This window comes from Apodemus sylvaticus, chromosome 11 (genome assembly GCF_947179515.1).
Source record: "Apodemus sylvaticus chromosome 11, mApoSyl1.1, whole genome shotgun sequence".
NCBI lineage: Eukaryota > Metazoa > Chordata > Mammalia > Rodentia > Muridae > Apodemus > Apodemus sylvaticus.
Window position 1 is genome coordinate 66912470 of NC_067482.1, and position 18964 is coordinate 66931433.

The window sequence follows — 18964 nt, forward strand, 5'->3', positions numbered from 1 at the left end:
TTGACTGCAATCCACCTGCTTCTGCCTTCCAAGTGCTGGAATTACTGCATACACACCTCCGCCATGCCTGACACTGAAGGCCATTTCTTAAATAGTGGGATTTTTATTCCTCCTGTTTCAGAAATCATATGATAGGACTTCCTTAAAACAAACATCTGTGTTCCTAAAGAGAACAATGGGTCAGCAATTGAACCCAGATGAGCCTCTGGGTCACACTAAAGAGGGCATTAAGGTAGACTCTGCATTGGGGAGGGAGCGGAATAATATTGATAGACATGCTTGGCACTTGGTAGGCATGCCTGCATTTTAGTCACCTGACCCCCCCCCAACTTTTTTTTTCTCCCCAAGAGATTGGCTTGACTTGAGTACCATCTCACTTAGTTTGTGCTTAGATCCACTGTTTGGTTTGGCCGTTTCTTGTAGATGGTCTTGGTGCTTGCTGTAGAATCTTACTCTGTTAGAAACTCACATGAGGAAAACTTGAGTGACTTTTCCTTGTCTCCAAACAAGGTGTCTGACTTCTCTGTCTTCTCCGTTTGAAAGTGAGTAACTGTGGGCCCTTTGTTTGCAGATATCAAAAAGGCCTCGGATTCCATTAGCTCCAACGTTAGGAACATGAGCCAAAATATTCCTATTGAGGACGCACTGTTACCGGTCTCCTATTACATTAATGAAAGCAACAGATACTTCCACCAGGAGCTGCCCAAACTGGAAGAATATGACTCATACTGGTGAGGACCCCCTTGCCGCTGGCCAATGAGGGGGTTATAAAAACATGACATAATCCCAGGACAACCTTATGAAGCCAAATGGGGCTGCTGTGTTCGTTTATGAACGTCGAGGGCACTGGGGAGACGGAACTGCCGTAAATCGCTTGCAGTACAAGTGTGAGGGCCTGAGTTTGGATCCCTAGAACCCATAGTAAAAAAATAAAGTCTGGGAAGAGGGTCAGTGTAACTCTAGTACTGGGGTTGGAGGGGTGTTGGTGGAGCCCTAGAGCTTGTTGGTCAACCAATCCAGGACCAGCCAATTGATGAGCTCTGGCGTCAGTGTGACATCCTGACTCAACAGTTAAGGTGAGGGGTGATCAAGGAAGATGCCTGACATCAACTTCTGCCCTATAAAAGCATACTCATGCCTGAGCCACGTACCCCTGCACACCACACACACACACACACACACACACACACACACACACTCTACATGCCTACTAAGGCAGTTCACAGTTAAAATTGGAACAATACAGAAATAGTTTCTGAGTAACGGTGACCTTTGTGTTCATGAGACCCTCCTTGTTTAAAAGCAAAAATTGATGGAGTGGAAATCCTTGAGCCACATATCTAACAGTTTAGGGTTCTGGTGTTAATTGCTTCTTGAATCTTTGCTAGAGTTAGTAAGCCAAAGCTGTGTTGGGATTTGAAAGTGCAAACGTAATCAACAAGGGTATTTGGAAACATATCCTTATTTATTTGTGAAACAAATGCACAGAGGCTGGTATTTTCCAAAGGAATCAGTTTTTCTTAGCTGTGCTGTGAAACCACTAGGTTTGTATCTGAGCTGGGCGTCGGGGACTTGGAGGGAGCTGCTGTACCCAGGGCTTAAATAATGCAGGTTGTGTGGTCGGACCTGGAGCGTGATGATGGGCATTGCAGACAGAGCATGGAGAGGGAAGGACTTAGGCATTGCAGGAGGAGAAAGGAGCACTTTCTTCTTTCAAGGGCACACACAGCCTTAGGACTTGCCCTCTGGAGACCTTAGAGGCTCTCCCTCACCTGGCTTCCTTTTTGCCTGAGTACACAAGACAGGTGATACGATGGGAGCGGACGGTTCAGTGTGTTCACTAAGCATTTTACACATGATAGTTCCAACAGTGCTCCCCGACATCTGTTGAGTTATGTTCTGTGCATGGCTGGGACTTTCGGGCTCAGAAAAGGGAAAGGACTCCATGCTGTGCAGTGCGTAGATCACTGCACTGGATAAGCTTCCAGGAGCTCATGTCACATTTCTTTTGTGGGTCTAGGACACCCCAGCAGACACTGGGGCAGACATAAAACAGCCTTCCCCAGAGACCTTGCTAGGAGAGCGTAGCACATTTATCTGTCTGCCCCTTCCAGCTACTCTCCCTGTCTTCCTGCAGCCTTGCTTGGAGACCATAAAGCTTTTGTTTTTTAAAAACACTATTTCAACTAATCATCTGATTTATCAACCCTGAAAGTTCTCTGAAGCCAGGCTCCATAGTTTATTTGATTTGGCCTTCCTGATATCTGGAATGAACCTCCCACAGAATGACTGCTAGTAGCTAGGAGTGTAATTACCAAAATAGCTTTTAATTGAATGAAAAGCTTTAGTGCCCACTTCTGTCCGGAGGCCCTGAGATGCACAGATACTGCTGTTTTTTTAGTGTCTTCAACGTTGGGAAGCATTCATAACCTTGAGTGCTCCTCTGTTTCGGGGAAAGTTGGTACACATCCCCAGAATGCCAGTAAGACCTAATTGAGGCTCCATTATCCTAAAACGTCTCCCAGGACCATTACAAAATTAAGTTTTGCATTCTGTAGACATCTGATTTAGGATGCTCATAAAATTCTAAATGTCCCATGCATCTGCTACACAGAGCATTTCTGGTTCGCCAAGGAACATGATGCCCCAGAATATTCCTGTAACCTCAAAAGAAATTTGAGAAAGGGAGAAGTACTTGCTACGCTTTCTCTGTCATCAACTTGAACCATTACCACAGTATCTAACACTAAGAAATTTGACAGGCTTTGAATGTCTCAGGTGTGTTTTGATCAGAGCCTCGAGGAAGCTTGGGTCTGTTAGAGCCCCATGTGATGCTTGTATGTGTTCACTGCTACAATAGAGGGGGGGCACTGCAGCGCCAAAGGAAAGTGTGTTGACTGGTTTGGCTAAGAAGCAGGAGTGAAAAGGGCTCTTGTCATGAAGGCTTGCCCTCTGGTGTTAGATGAGCAAGACACTAGCCTAAACCCATCTTCAGCCAATATAGCTGTCTTGGCCAGGGTCTCCAATCCTGTACAAAAACATCATGACCAAGAAGCAAGTCGGGGAGGAAAGGGTTTATTCAGCTTACACTTCCATCTTGCTGTTCATCACCAAAGGAAGTCAGGACTGGAACTCGAGCAGGTCAGGAAGCAGGAACTGATGCAGAGGCCATGGAGGGATGTCACTTATTGGCTTATTTCCCCTGGCTTGCTCAGCTTGCTTTCTTATAGAACTCAGGACTACCAGCTCAGGGATGGCACCACCCACAATGGCCTCTGCCCCTTGATCAATAATTGAGAAAATGCCCTACAGCTGGATCTCATGGAGGCACTTCCTCAACTGAAGATCCTTTCTCTGTGATAAATCCAGCCTGTGTCAAGTTGACACACAAAACCAGTCAGTACAATAGCCATTACCTGTTTGGCATAATAATAGAGCTGGAGAGATGGCCCTGGGCTTAAAGATGACTCACAACCAAAAGTTTAATGATAACACTACTTTTCTTTCTTTCTGCAGGTGGCTTGGTGGTTTGATTGTCTGCTTCCTGCTGACCCTCATTGTGACTTTCTTTTTCCTGGGCTTGCTATGTGGTGTATTTGGCTATGACAAGCATGCCACCCCAACCGGAAGAGGCTGTGTGTCCAACACTGGAGGCATCTTCCTCATGGTGTGAGTCTTCACTCCATTCTGTCACACAGTAGAAGTGCGAGGAGGAGGGTGTGGCTCCTTCATTATCTTCATTCCCTCACCCACTCATGCATGAGAAGCAGAGACACCATTGTCTCCTGTTAGCAGTAATGCTAACCTCAAACTCCAGGGACTTGATTTAAAGCAGGGTTTAATTTAAGGTCAAGACCCTTGGTATTTAGATGAGTGTCCTGAATTAGGGGCAAGAGTAGGTGACAGGTATCCAATAGTGGGGATCCTGTGGCAGATAGGAGGGACTATCCTTGCTTTGGAGATATCCATATATAAGTTCACAAAGACTAGTGAACAATATGTCCAAAGATGGCACCGGAATGGAAAACTGGGATTCAGGTGCAGTGGCAATGAATGTATCGCCGAGGAAGCTGGGTGACTTTCCAGTGCTCTCAGTAAGAATAGCACTAGGATACATGAGCAGGCTCAAGGGGAAGGATCGGAAGCACCACCGTGTTTCTAAGTATGTTTCCCCCAAACAGGCTCTAGAATCACATACCTTCATTCACATTAATGTAGATATGTCTAAAAGTATTCTTAAAGCAAATGACCTGGGGCTTGGCAGGACCCAACGAAGTGTTCCCCGGGGGAAGCCTGTTTGCTCACACATGTAGTTTGAAAGCATTCTTCTTCAGGACTGGAGAAATGGCTTAGAGGTAGAGGCCTTGCAAGGCTCTGGATAAACCCATAGTGGGAAGGAGGAGGGAGGGAAGGAGGGAGGGAGGGAGGGGGGAGGGAGGGAAGGAGGGACCTCAAAGTGAGAGTACTACTCAACAGGGAAGGAAATAAGCAATAGCAAATTACACCAGCAAGGGAAAAATGTATTTATTTTGCTTTTTTGTTGTTGTTGTTGTTGTTCAACTAAACATAGATACAGGTAGATTAATGTTAAGACAAGTAACCAGCTGTTTGGAACACACCTTGGTAGCACATATACTCCATTAGTTTAATTTAAACTAGCTTAAACATTGACTCCCTTCATGAGATTGTAAAAAATAAATAAATAAATTATGGATACAACAACAACAAAGACAAAAATCTGATATCTGGCTTCAAAAAAAACAAGCATGCAAGGAATCTATCCATAGGTTGATGAAGGCTTACAAGCTAATTCTGTTTAGATTATTTTTCTGTAGATTTAGGAGTCTTTACAAAGACAAAGGGTCATAGAAAAATTTGGGATAGAGGCAGGAAAAATGCTAAGCGTGTCAGATGCCATCAGATTCGCTGCAGATGGGCCACAGATGGGGCCTGTGGCTTCTTTATCATTGAGTTCCACCTGTGCTCACGACAGGCTTGACTATGCTTGCCGACATTTGACCCCCTGAGACATCCTGTATACAGCTGGATAATTGCAAAGGGAAGATTGGGTCCCAGTGCAATTCACCCCAGACCCATGAGAAGGCTGCAGTGTCTGCTTCCAAATCATGCCCTCGCTTGTAAAAGCTGCAGTCTATTTCCCAGTTCTGCTGAGACCACATCCCCATATGTTCTGCACATGCTGCACATAGTGACACCATCTACTCGGAAGTGCGGTCTCTTTCAAAAATTGATTCCCCAAAAGGTTCCCCATGAAGATCCAGAGGTCCTTTCATTGTATCTTCTGAGGGTCCCCAGAGCATCTTAAGAGCTGCAGGATACAATGCTGAACACAGCGTAGAATTTCAGGCTTCCTTGGAGATTGGGGTACCCAGCAGTGACTACAAGCTTTTTTGAGTGTGTTTCTTTGAAGTCCATTACAAAGCTTCCTCCTTTGGCTCTTGGCGACAATGTTCAGATCATCGTTCTAGACTTCAGAAGAAAAATTAATTCCAGGAGAGTCACTGGTGTCATATAGTCACATCTGCATAGCTGGGAGCCCATTTTCAAGGATCTCCAGACTCTAGCAAAGGCCACAGAGACACTGTCATGCCCTTTGTCTACTTATTCACATCCTGGCAACTCTGGGAAGAAAGGAGACTGAGCTCTGGAAGATTCCTCCTGAGCAAAGATGTGTTTCCGTGGCTTGTGTTAAGTGCTAAGGTCTGGCAGGTGGTGGTGGTAGTGCACGCCCAGCACTCGGAAGGGCGTTCTAGTCTAGTTCCAGGACAGCCAGGACTCCTACCCACACTCACTGAAAAGCCCTGTCTCCAAAAACCAAAAATGTGGTAAGGTCTGAATGTCCAGCTGCAGGAGAGACAAGTTGGTCAGAGTAAAAACACTTGTGGGTTGGGCACTAGGTTGACTGTTACGGCTTTCTAGAAAAAAGAAATGTTTCCAAGATAAGACAGGGGTCACAGAAGTAGGCATGTATAGTCATAACCTCACAGATCAGGGCTGGTTAATCACTGTTCTGGGCCTTTCTGATCACTGGAGTATTCACTGCATAGTCCTTCTTCCATCCCTTTCTCTTGCTGCATCCTTTTCTTTCATGTCCCTAGGGTCAAACCTAGGGCTTTATTGCACTACCGCTGAGCAAGCTGACATCACCAGGCCTCCTGCATGGGGCAGTTTTGCTTTTGCTTTCTCTTGTGGTTTTTGTTTTTCCTGCTCATCATTCTCCCCCTGTTCCTCCTCTCTCCTGGTCCTTGGAATACACATCAATGTGTTCTTACCCTGGGCCTGTGTCCACACCACTGACTTATGTGTACTCACCTGCCCACACCATTAACCTATGTGTACTTACCTGCCCAAACCACTGGTCTGTGTGCACACACCTGTCTACACCACTGACATATGTGCACACACCTGCCCACACCACTGACCTATGTGCACATACAACTGCCCACACCACTGACCTATGTGTATACACTTGTCCATGCCACTGATCTATGTGCACATGCCTGTCCATACCACTGATCTATGTACATAAACCTGTCTACACCACTGATCTATGTGTCTACATATTTGGAAAATAGAGGCTGCCAACCACTCTATCCGTTCCCCCTTTTAAACAGAAAGAATACCGTCCAACAATTCCCTTCCAACACTCTTCCCTACACACCAGACTCCTCAGCAGCACGACCTGCACTGTTTCCTGCCTTCTCCTCTCCCAACAGCTCCCAGGCCCTCTGCAGTTTATTTTCCTCCCCCATCATTCCACCTCTCAAGTCAACAGTACCTTCTGTTCTCCACCACAGCGGGGACAGCAGTGTTTGCCAAGCTGAGCACTCCCTTCTGCAGTTGGGCAAAGCCCTCGCTCCCAGTTGACGGCTTCACACCTACATGACTTTCTCTATGCTTCTCTGGCTCTCTGTCTTGTTCTCTACCACTGGCTCTCTTTCCACCACCCATTCTTCAAAGGTTAAAGTCCTCCAGGTCAGCCCTAGGATGCTTGTCTCGTCAATCCATCCCCATTGTTAAGAACCCATTTCCAAGCTGCTACTCCTAATGTCTGCTCTAATCCCATGCATGGGCACCAAACACATTGAACTCTTCACACCGGCACATTGTCTCACCGGTAATATATAGTTTTTCCAAATATCTAGCTCTGTCCCACTACATGGCTACCTTCTAGACCCATAGTCATGTCTCCCTCCTCTCTTGCCTTCTGATGAAAAGAGCATTCCTTCTATCTTCCCAGAGCCTTTTTCTGGGTCTGGAAGTCCCACCTTCCACTTCCTGCCCTAGCTATTGGCCATCAGATCTTTATAACAATCAGCAGTAAGATACGTCTGATACAACTCTTAAACAGTCTAGGGATAGAGGACCATGTAACCTTTTTCTTTATATAAAATGAGAGGCCAGTAAGAATCTGTTAAGCATTTAGCTCACTGCCATGTCATCAGTTAACAATGGAATATGAAGAGACACACCTTAATACGATGTGAATAAAAGTCACTTCCACACAGTAGACTATTTCCTGCTTATGGTTTGGAATGAAAACCCTCAGCCTTTGCTCTAGCCACTATGTCTGCTGCTTGTTGCCGTGTTTCACCACCTTGACCAAACCTTATCTGTTTGGTGTTTTTAACCCAAAAGCACTGGAGACCGTAGGTCGATTGTGTATGACTAGTAGGTGGGATTGGTGAGAGCTCCCGGTGTCACTCATGTCGTTTGTGTTTTTTCCAGTGGGGTTGGATTCAGCTTCCTTTTTTGCTGGATATTGATGATCCTTGTGGTTCTTACTTTTGTTGTTGGTGCAAATGTGGAAAAGTTGCTCTGTGAACCTTATGAAAACAAGAAATTATTACAGGTAAATATCGTTTTCTATTTATTTGGAAGGCTTGGGTCTCCCCATATCTTGTGGGTTGTATGAACTGAAAAACTATAGGGACTTTGCTCTCACTCAATGAATTGAAATTCTGCTTGTAATAGCTAGCGCGCACACGTGCACACACACAGACACACACACACACACACACACAGTATGGTAGATATCAAGGAGGCACAGTTAAGAATTGAATTTCAGGTTTGCTTTCTCGGAGACCAACTCACAAAGACTCCAGGACTCAGTCTATACTTTTACTTTCTTCATTAATATAGAGATTTGGTTTGGTTCATATATCTGGCTTCCTAGTATTTTTCTGTAGATTCTGATTTGTGTGTGCGTGCATGTGCTATTTGTCTATGATGTTTGTGTGTAGGTAGTATTGTGTATGCATGGTTAGAGGTCAGAGGTCAATGTCAGATGTCCTTATCTATTCCCCTTTACATTTTGAGACAGGAGCTCTTACCAGATCTTGAGTTCCCCAGGATCTCCCTCCTCTGCCTTGTGGTGCTAAGGTTATACACCTCTGCATTCTTCCTTTACATCAGCGCTAGGATTTGAACTCAGGCCCTCCCACTTGCCCAGCAAACACTTTACCTACAGAGCCATGTTTCCAGCCGTAGATCCTTACTTTTGAAACCTATTTATACTCCCTGCTTTAACTGTATGTTTTTCCACCTGGCATCTGTTATAAAAACAAGCAAGTGACTGCACAGGCAACTTTCAGTTATCGTTAGTCAAGAGAAACTAAATTGTGACCACCAATGGATCACACCATCTCTATTTAGCTTCCTAAAAGGAATGGTAGAACATTACCTTTAAGTTATGTGTATAAGAAAATAAGCCAGCAGGGGTGAACTTCATATTTGGTCTTGGGTTCTAAACCTTAGATGTCTCTTTATATCTGTGTGAATATTTTAACATCAGGAAAAAAACTTCAAAGTCTGCAACACTTGACCCTAAGCATTTTGGAAGGGGATGCTGAGCCTTGAACAGCAGACGCATGGACACACACTGCTGCACTTTTCTTTAATGTGTGTGTCACAGAATTAGAAAGTAATGGCTGGTTTTCTTTGTTTTGTTTTTAAGACAGGGTCTCACTAAAGAGCCCTGGCTGGCCTAGAACTCACAGATATCTGTGTGCATCTGCCTCCAGCATACAGGGGTTACAAGGGAGCGCCCTCATGGCCAACTGGGAAGTAAATGTTCACTTTGTCCCGAGAGACTGAGTCTATTGCTTTCTGACTTGATCTTGTTTTTCTAAACCAAATAGTTTAGCCTGTCTTCTTCTGTGTCTAACAAATTAAAGTTGATTAAATTCTGGTCGATGCTAACATGGTGTCAGCCTATTTACTCTAATTATGCCATTGCTTTCCCACTTCAACCTTAAAATGAATAAGAAATATCACAGTAGAAAATATCTCAAGAATATCTAACCAAATGATACATTTGATGGGCTAGTTGTACAACTGCCTTTAAAATAAATTTTGTGTTTGTTCCAGGTCTTGGATACTCCCTACCTGCTCAAGGAACAATGGCAATTCTATCTCTCTGGCATGATACTCAATAACCCAAACATTAACATGACCTTTGAGCAAGTCTACAGGTATTAATTCTTGCAATAAACATTTCCTGTTGTGGGTATTTTTTTGCTACCCTGCCTTTTATGCTCCTGGGTGGGTCACACTACCAGCCTAAGAGCTATCACAGATCTTTGAATAGAAAACACACACACGCACACACACACACACACACACACACACACACATCAGTTAATTTTAAAATGTCTTAGCTACGTCAAAGGCTGGGCACTCCTAAACCTTCCCCTACTACTCAATGGCCTGTGGCCACTTACCTGAAAACTCATGTGGCTGGTTGGCTTTATCACCTCCTACTACTGTGTCCCCTTCCTGTTACTAAGAGTTAAAGTTTTATCTTCAGTGTTGTTCCCCCCGCCTCCACTTAATGGTATGAAGTTCCAAATTCAGAAGTAAGATGTTTTCTAGTCTCATCAAAATATCATAGGAAATGACCCCAAAGTGTCATCACTTCAAGCCCTTGCGACCTGGTCTTAGTGATTTCTCAGTCCTCTTGTCTTGGTATTCCTTAAGATTCCCTGGCTAAGATAACAATAATGCCCACTAACAGGATCTTCTAAGTTCTGAATACCCAAGACACAACTCACATATTAAATCATTCCCAAGAGGAAAGGAGAGAGCCCTGGTTCTAGAAAGGTTCAATGCAGCATTGTAGGGGATTACCAGGACAGAGAAGTGGGAGGGGGTTGTTTGGAGAATGGGCGGAGGGAAGAGGGCTTATGGGACTTATGGGGCGGGGGGGGGGGGGGGGGGACCAGGAAAGGGGAAATCATTTGGAATGAAAACAAAGATTATAGAAAATAAAATAAAATTAAAAACAGGATCTTGTAAGAACTCAGCGAGTGATACATGTCACAGACACTCAATAGTGAGACAGCATTAAGGCTAACTTGTGCATTGTGCAGTCAGAGCCTACCTAGTTCCTATGGATTGGATGATTTCATTCGTGTCCATTCAGTATGATGCGTGACTACAGGAATCTTTCCCTGGTGTTGTTATAGCCAAGTGAGATGCATTTGTTCGCAGGAGTGCCTGACACCCAGCAAGAACATGATAAGATAGTGTTCTAGCATCATTCATTTACATGCATTTCCCACCCCTGACACCTCAGAACATCGGTGGACCATCCTGACTTCTGTCACTAAATCCCAGTGATGCTAACTGGGATATCTCCCAGTTATCTATCTGGAGCTATCTGGGCTATCTGGAGATAACATAGATATCTCCAGCCCTTTCATAACCTTCAATCTTCAAGTCCTGCAGCAGTAACGTGACACGGACTCCTAGTGTGTAACTGACCCCTTACTTTAAAACACTTCTTTCATTTCCCCTCCCATTGGTAGTGAGTTGGCTGAGAAAACATTCTCCGTTAGCATCCTTGCCCTGGAAGCATCTTCTTCCCCGTAATGTTTCCTTTTGGGTGTAAGACCTGGTCATTTTCATCGTCTCCTTCATGTCCTTCCACTTTTGATCATAAATGTCTTTTGATGTTCAATAGCCACATGGGGGCTATGTGAGAGTGCCAGATGACTTCTAGAGGTCTTGCTTCAGGACCTCAAATTCATGGTCGTCTGACAAGATACAGAAAGAACCTCAGTTCTGAGGACCTGAGGGCTCTCAGCAGTTAAGAGCACTGACTGCTCTTCCAGAGGTCCTGAGTTCAAGTCCCAGCAACCACATGGTGGCTCACAACCATCTGTAATGAGATCTGATGCCCTCTTCTGATGTGACAGTGACAATGTGTTCACATGTACAAAGTAAATAAATCTAAAAAAAGAAAACAGAAAATTTCTTTAATTTGTCTTTAGTTGGACTTTTAAAGGAAGCCTCTAAATAGTGTGTGATATTGCCTTCCCTCTAAACCTGGGGTGACTTTCTTTCCATAGGGATTGCAAAAGAGGTAGAGGTGTGTATGCTGCCTTTCAGCTTGAGAATGTCTTCAACATCAGTAGGAATTTCAACATCAAGAAGGTGAGTCATTAGAGCCAGTCATGACCTTGACCTTTCTAAACGCAGGTGTATTTCTTCCCTTTAGTTAAAGCTGATGTGAAGGCCACAGAAGGTAAAACAGTTTTACAGTGGCATCAAGTAGTTTCCAATGGGCACAAACTCATCAGAACTGTTCTAGTAAAAGCTCTTTGCATTGGAAATTCATAGGGCCATTCGTTCCACCTTAGTTCCTCTAATGATTTTCAATAAGGCCAAATGAGCAAGATGTGGGCCAAGGCTTCCTCCCTCAGTCTTGCGTGGGATCTACTTAATCTGCCATCTGTTTGCAATCCTCAGTCTTATCTGTCACTCTCCAAACATCTTCTCACAGCTACCCAGTCTTCCTTATCTTCTTCACAGTTATTCTATAGACTATGCAAGACCCTCCAAAGAGGTCTCCTGTAAGATGACCCTTAGTTTCATTGAGCAAGCAAGCTCTATGAGAAGATGCCTACTCACCCAGGGACGTTGGCTCTTTAAGACCAGTTCCTCTACTCCACCAGGTCCTGGACTTGGGAATTAGAGATGGAAAAGTATGGTTGCCACTGTCTTCACTGTCTTCTTTAAGCACTGCCCACTCCCAGGACTCCTGAATGGGTTATGTGAGCTGTGCCCACCTGTGACACGGAGCAGAAGGGATGGAATCCAAAGGAGACTGACTGCACGGTTCCAAGGAAAGGCTTCCCCAGAGCACACTGGACAGAAGAACAAGAGTTTCTGCTCTTGTTCTAAAGGACAATTAGCTTAGACGTCTTCAATCTTCCTACTAGGAGGCCTTTTTACATCTTCCCAGCTTCCATAATGAGCAGATAGATCCAAACCAAGACCAGGGGAGAAGGTCCTACCCATTCTCTCACTTTGGCATCAAGGAGGGTCATTAGAGGAACCAAGATGGCTCTACAGCTTTCCTTTGTCAGGACCTTTTGTTTGAAAGGAAGTTTATATAAGTTTTGTATGCAGCACCTCCACTAAATATTCCTGCAAATAAAACATCATCTTGTGACAAAGTCCTAAGCATACACGTATATATGTATCCGCTTACACTCTCTTGTCCAACATGCCGTGAGCTATTTTCCCCTGTACCCCACTATGTAACAGTTGAGAATGGTAGCCAGGCACTGTATACTGATGGAAACTACTGATTGGCTAGTAAAACAACCCCACATCAGCAACCACAAAGGATCTTTGTCTCCCAGAAGATATATCCTATGGCTTCCTACTACCCGGCTGCTTGCTGGTCCCCTTCCTGGAATGACAGCCTCCTCTATTCTTTTATCCTCTCTATTTGTCAAGGCTGGAGGTCATTTCTTCTCTACAGCCCATTTCCACTGAGTCCTCTGTGACTGGTCTTCTGACGGAGTTCACGTGTCCTTCCTCTCGTGACCCAGTCTCTTGCTCGAGGTCTTTAAGGAAGGGTGGAGATGCAATCTTACTTCTCTTTAGATTGCACCTCCAGAGAGAATGCTTATGGAGGCAGAGAAGGGGGCGGTGATTCCAATGAAAGTATATGCATTTCTCTTGATCTAGTGACCCCCGTTCTGCTTAGAAGCATTGAGCGTGTGACCTTGGAGGGTGAAAGGATGCTTTTCTTTTACACAGATTTCTGAAAACATGATCAAGGAGTTGGAAAACCTGAATGTGAACATTGGTAGCATTGAACTGTTGGATAACACAGGAAGGAAGAGCCTCGAGGACTTTGCACATTCTGGGATAGATACAATCGAGTATTTCATATACTTGAAGGAGGTAAGAGCCAGATACAGATGTGGGGCTTTGGAGGAGAAATTAGAGTATTGCACACGTGTGGTTTTTTTGTTCTTTTGTTTTTGTTTTCATTTTTGTTTATCACAGTAGTGGGTTTACGTAGCATGCTGGCCAGCCTTTTTAAAGCCAGCAGTTTAGGGACATTTTGTGTATTCCTAGTTAGTACCTCCAGCCCTAGCAATGTTTTGTCACCCACAGGAAATACTCAAAAGCAGTTGTTCCCCAGCTCCAAACTCCTGGCAGCCACCCATCTGTGCTCTATTCTGTATAACCCATATACGTAGAAACCTATACCTTGTGACTTGCTTTTCTAGATTATTCTACTGAGCATGCTTTTAAGACCCATGAATGTTACAGAGTGTATCCGTAGTATTCTTTTTTCATGGGTGAATGAAAATAATACATATACATAGAAACTCAAAGGTTGTTAGCTATGTAACAGTTTCTAGCTTTATTGTGTTACCTGATGGCTGTGGCCCTCTGTTCAAAATGTTATGTTTTGATGGTTCAGGTTTCAACCTTGTTTATAAGGTTTCTTTGTTTTGTTTTTTTCTCATTTCTTTCCCCCGTAGGCTGAGAAATCCCCTACCAAAGCGGATCTTCTGACATTTGCCTCTTCTCTGGAAGCAAAAGTAAACCAGTTGGTGAGTCTAAGTAGCCTGATTTAATACTGTCATAGTTAGAACAGCAAATGTTAATAGCATTGTTTGGGAAGCCACAAAAGAGGTCCCTTTCACCATGGCTGGACTGCGTCTCATAAGCACCGCACCGGTGCGTTAGAGGCCCCATCTGCCACTGTCCCTGCGTGGTCCAGAAGGCTTTCACCTTTGCATGTGCTTTCACGGACCCTCACCTCCACTTCACGCACACATATTCACGTACACAGCATGCATACATGCACAGATGCATACACATACATACATGTACACAGAATATACATACACTCATACACACACGCAGACATACACTTGCAAACACACACATACATGTATACAGATATATAGATACACACATACTCATACAGACATGCACATATGCATATGTAAACATACACATGTTTGTGCATTGTAAGGAGTTGTAACTGAGTTGTGCCTTGCATCACCAACAGTAAGCATAGAAAATTGGGCAGAGGCACCATCATAGCCCATAGACCTCCCCACCATCAGCTCTTCTACATGGCCAGACTGGTCCCCTCTAACAAATAGTAGGCTATGGTGACAAGGAAGCTGGGCTCTAGAGGAAGACCCAGGTTTAAACCCTGACTGGGTCTCCTAATAGTAGTAATTTGAGCAAGGTATTTCACCCACCCATGTTTTAGTTTTCCAGTCTGTAAAATGGAGGCAGCAATTACACCTGCCTTACAGGATTGTTATAGTCCATATACTGATCATTGTTTATGTGTGAATTAACTTGAGCTTTGGCCTTTCTCAACAGTAATACAGGGAACTTTAGTGACTATATCATTTGGTAGCAGAGAAGAAGAAACCACAGCATCTTGTGTTTAGGAAATGCTTAGGAATGTGAATCATTGCTAAATCTATGACTTTGTAGTTTGAAGTCATTTGTCTAGGGGTTGCATCTCTGGGCTAGCCCTGATGCCTACCCTTGTCATGACTGTCTAAGAGGAGATCCTGTAGTTATGCAGTGTCTTCTGGTATCCTTTATGGTTAAAGAGCCTGTGTTGTAGTCCAGAAGGATGGTGTTGATCCTTATATGTTTTCTTTTCTTTGTAGCCTGAAGGAAAGTTGAAACAGGACTTGTTAATGGATGCACAGACTATTAGAGCCATCCACCATCAGCACGTCCCTCCTGTGCAGCAGTCACTGGTAACAGCTAACAACCTGTGGCATTTTGTGGCCAGCCTGTGTGAAATCCAGTACCTTGCAGATAGCCTCAACACACACACACATGATGGAGGGCCCGTCCACTCATCCTCAGCCTCCAATGTGGAGCTGGGCTTTAAAAACCATAACCTTAAACCACGCCTTCCTTCTCTGCTCCCCCCTCTCTTCCTTCCATGAGAGTGTGAGCAGTGAGATTCCCCCCACACCTGTCTCCAGCACCTCACTTTAGCCTGCACTCCAGCTAGTAGGCCTCCTGGGTGGTGTGATTGTGCTCTGGGCCCATGCTGACATATTCTCCAATTCTCTCTCTCCAAACTCTGCTTAGAAACTTGTGAGGGTGAGGGTAAGTACCTCCCTTGAGCTCTGTTGGCTCCATCCGTGATTAGTCTCTCTCTCTCCTCTGTTCTACCCCCAAATCTCCCAACTTTCTGTTCCCTTGCTTCTATAGTTCTATACAAAGCAAAGGTAGTTTGCAGTTTGAGATCCCACTGACCTGGTTTCAAATCCCTCCTTTGTCCCTCTAAAACATAATGATTTCCAGTGTCCTCATCAAACAGTAAGTTTTTGAATAATAAAAGTGAGAACACTGGACTATTGGGGTGGCTCCTATGTCGCTATCACTTGGTTCATGGAAATATCCGACCTTTGAACTTGGGGACTCAGGAACCAGAGGAATCGTTACACTTGCTCCCAGGCCTGTTTGTGGCTGCCAAAGGGAAGACTGTGTGGAAACAGGTCAGCTGGTCAGGTTTGCCATGCACGCAAGCCCATCCTCTCCGATATAGACCTGTATGGATCTAGTTTTCACTCTGGTTGTCTCTGTCTCTTCACCTTCTTACTTCCTGGTTTGCTAGTGTTCCACAGGGTTCTATTGGATTTACATACTCTGTGTATCGGCTCACTACAGTTCTCTGTCTTTGTGCACACCTAGAACGCAGTGAGCATATGTGAGCATACATATCGTTGTATTTTTCTTCAAGTGGACAGGACACCCTGGTCTTTTCAGAGCTAGGACAACTTGGCCATAGACCTACCATGTAAACCAGGCAGGAGCTGGCAAACTGCCCCCTATAAACCACAGCCTCACCCAATCCAGCCTGCTGCCAGTTTTCCTTTTTTAAATAAAGTTTTATTTGGACACAGCTATTGGAGCATATTAGAAAACCATCTTTGGCTGCTGTTGGCTATAAGAATAGAATATGGCCCGTAAAGCCTGAAGTATTTGCAGTGTAGCTCTTTACAGATAGTTTGCCCACCTTTACCTAAACCGTCTAGGTAGACCATGCTTGATGGGCAGACTTTGTTTTTAAAGCTTTCCCTCCAATTAAACCTTTTTTAAAGGAGTTCCTGTATGCTGCGTGTGATATGCAGCCCTTTGAATATAATTCTGTCTTTCTTTTATAGGTTTTCTTACGCACAAATGGTGCACAAAGTCCATGTTATTGCTTGGGTCTGTTCTACTTTCTAGAATGTATTACACTATACAGTTAGGTCTGATGTCTGTATTGGGAGAGGGGCTGTTGATGCTTTGGATGAGAATTCTGAAGTCTTTCTCCTTTCTCCACCAGAATACTTTAAAACAAAGTGTCAGGACCCTCGTGCAAATGAGCAGCAAGTTGCCGGTAAGGGATGGCTTTTCTCTTGTGAGGTATTGATTTTCATAAGTACTTTAAGGTAAATTGGGAATATTTTGAGCACCAAACCTGGCTTTCCATCTCCCAAGTGTTTCTTTTAATGTAAGTTTCAGAAACCCTGGACCTTGCCATGTAGGAGGCGAGCTTAAGTGTGGCTGCCCTTAGAAAGAGGGCAGTGGACATCTCAGCACTGTTAACCACACGTGTTCTCCATCACTGCTGGGCACATCACAGGCTTTCCAACTTGTTTATTCCCTAAAAGACTCAGCCTGGAAGAGTGACCTCTTGTCGCAGCTGGTGGGGACCACAGCAGTAGGCAGACAGGCATGGTACTGGAGCAGTAGATGAGAGTTTACATCTGATCCACAGGCATGTAGAGAGGGAGACAGAGGGAGGGGGAGGACAGAGGGAGAGGAGAAGACAGAGGAAGGGAGGGGGAGAGAGGGAGAGAGAGATGGAAATAGCATGGACTTTTTAAACCTCCCACTCCCAGTGACACACCTCTTCCAAAAGGCCACACCTCCTAATCCCTTCCAAACAGTTCCACCAACTTAGGCCATGTTTTCAAATACACTTGCCTATGGGGACCATTCTCATTCAATCCACCATAGTGTGACATACACTCCTGCCCAAGACAGATTTTCTGTTTGCAACTCTGAGGGAGATCATCTCAGTTGTTAAACAATTCCAGACGGACATGAGCTTGGGGCAGAAGCAAGCGTGTAGATTGCCTTTAAGTTGCTGCTCAGGGTACCGCCCTTTGTCTTACAGGCCTTTAGTTGGAACAAGTCACTTGTTCCACAACTATTGTCACCATCATGAGATGAGAAGTGCAGTTCTGTCCCAGTATGGGGAGGACATAGCTTCCAAAACACCCCACAAATACTCAGTCCCCTCATATCAATTGCATAGCATGTGTGGCCAGCATAGGTACGCCTGCTGTACTGAAACCATCTCTACACTGTGTACAATACCCAATGCAGTAGAAATATGATGTAAACAACTGTCCTGTATTGTTTAGTAAAAAAATGATCAGAACAATCCTTACACGTTCAGTAAACCTTTTTCCCTTCCCTGCTGCAAAAGATTAATTGAGCCACAGATTCCCAACTCCTAGAGGACTGACGATACAGCACCCTACAGCTGGGAAGCTGTGCCAGGAAGGGCGCCAGGCATCTTGGAAGGTTCATTACTTCACCACAAGAGGCACCCTGAAACAGAAACTGAGCCCCGAGGCTGTGTTGTGTTCAGAACTGCAGCAGATGAGTCAGAAATAAGTATCTCTGTTGCACTGGAAAGACTGCTCATAAAAGCTCTGGATGTGAACCTCACAGTATAAAAAAATGATATTTTTGCTTTCTTTAGTGTGCCCAATATTGAGACTCAGTCCCTCTGAAGACCATTTATATTTGTTCTTCTCCAGGGCCATGGCTCTGTCCCTGGTCCCAGTGCATTTCATACATGCATGTCCTATGCCAAGGGGATCTGGTAACACACTGCTGAGCTCTCCTGAGAGTCCTTGCTGACTCTCTCTGCATATCCAGGATGCATGTTGCACGTTACCCCACTATTGAGACCCAGTTTAGGGCATGAACAGTAGACAGAACTCAGTTCTGATTCATTTGCCCAGCTGTGTTCCCCTGGACCTCTGTGCAAAAGGAGCCTCTTTTTCTTGAAACCAAGCTGTCACATGGGTTTGGAGTGGCTTCCTCTTGATGTGATGCTTCAACAGGTGTCAGCTTTTGAAATTTTCAAAAAGAGAGAAGAAAAAAAAAAAAAAACCAAACCCCAGCTAACCCAGCTGACCTTGAAGGAGGTCAGCTGTCTCCTCCAAAGGAAGTCATCAAGGCCCTTCTTCCAGCCATGTGAATTCACAAAGAACCAGGGGATTCCCACCAAGGACCCATTGCACATGTAGATGCTGGACTGGAAAGTTCAGGCTTGTGGGCAGGAAAAAGTTCAGGGTTGTATCCAGTTATAGGCCTTAGTCACTGGATAGCTGTCCATCAACAAGTGTTCTGTGTCTGTGAGTGGGTTCAAACAGTTATATCTTGAATAGAGGGCCTTGGGATTTAGCACAGTGGTAGAATGCTTGTTTAGTGAATTACAGGTCATGAGGTCAATCCTCAGTACCAAAATAGGAGAGAGAGAGAGAGAGAGAGAGAGAGAGAGAGAGAGAGAGAGAGAGAGAGAGAGAACAAATATATAGAAGAGGGGCAGGTTTATATCTAACACACAAACACACAC

General features: G+C 44.6%; 1 protein-coding gene across 6 annotated transcripts in view; it reads left to right on the forward strand.

Annotated features, from left to right (window-relative positions):
* Prom1 (prominin 1) overlaps positions 1 to 18964 on the forward strand; it is a 100584-nt gene that overhangs the window by 68493 nt on the left and 13127 nt on the right. For all 6 annotated transcript variants that reach the window (XM_052199144.1, XM_052199143.1, XM_052199146.1 and 3 more), the window contains exons 11-19: positions 572 to 731; positions 3517 to 3669; positions 7750 to 7873; positions 9391 to 9494; positions 11373 to 11457; positions 13075 to 13221; positions 13812 to 13883; positions 14973 to 15065; positions 16652 to 16705. In XM_052199144.1, coding sequence (XP_052055104.1) covers positions 572 to 731; positions 3517 to 3669; positions 7750 to 7873; positions 9391 to 9494; positions 11373 to 11457; positions 13075 to 13221; positions 13812 to 13883; positions 14973 to 15065; positions 16652 to 16705 — 992 coding nt within the window. The remainder of the gene's footprint in view (positions 1 to 571; positions 732 to 3516; positions 3670 to 7749; positions 7874 to 9390; positions 9495 to 11372; positions 11458 to 13074; positions 13222 to 13811; positions 13884 to 14972; positions 15066 to 16651; positions 16706 to 18964) is intronic.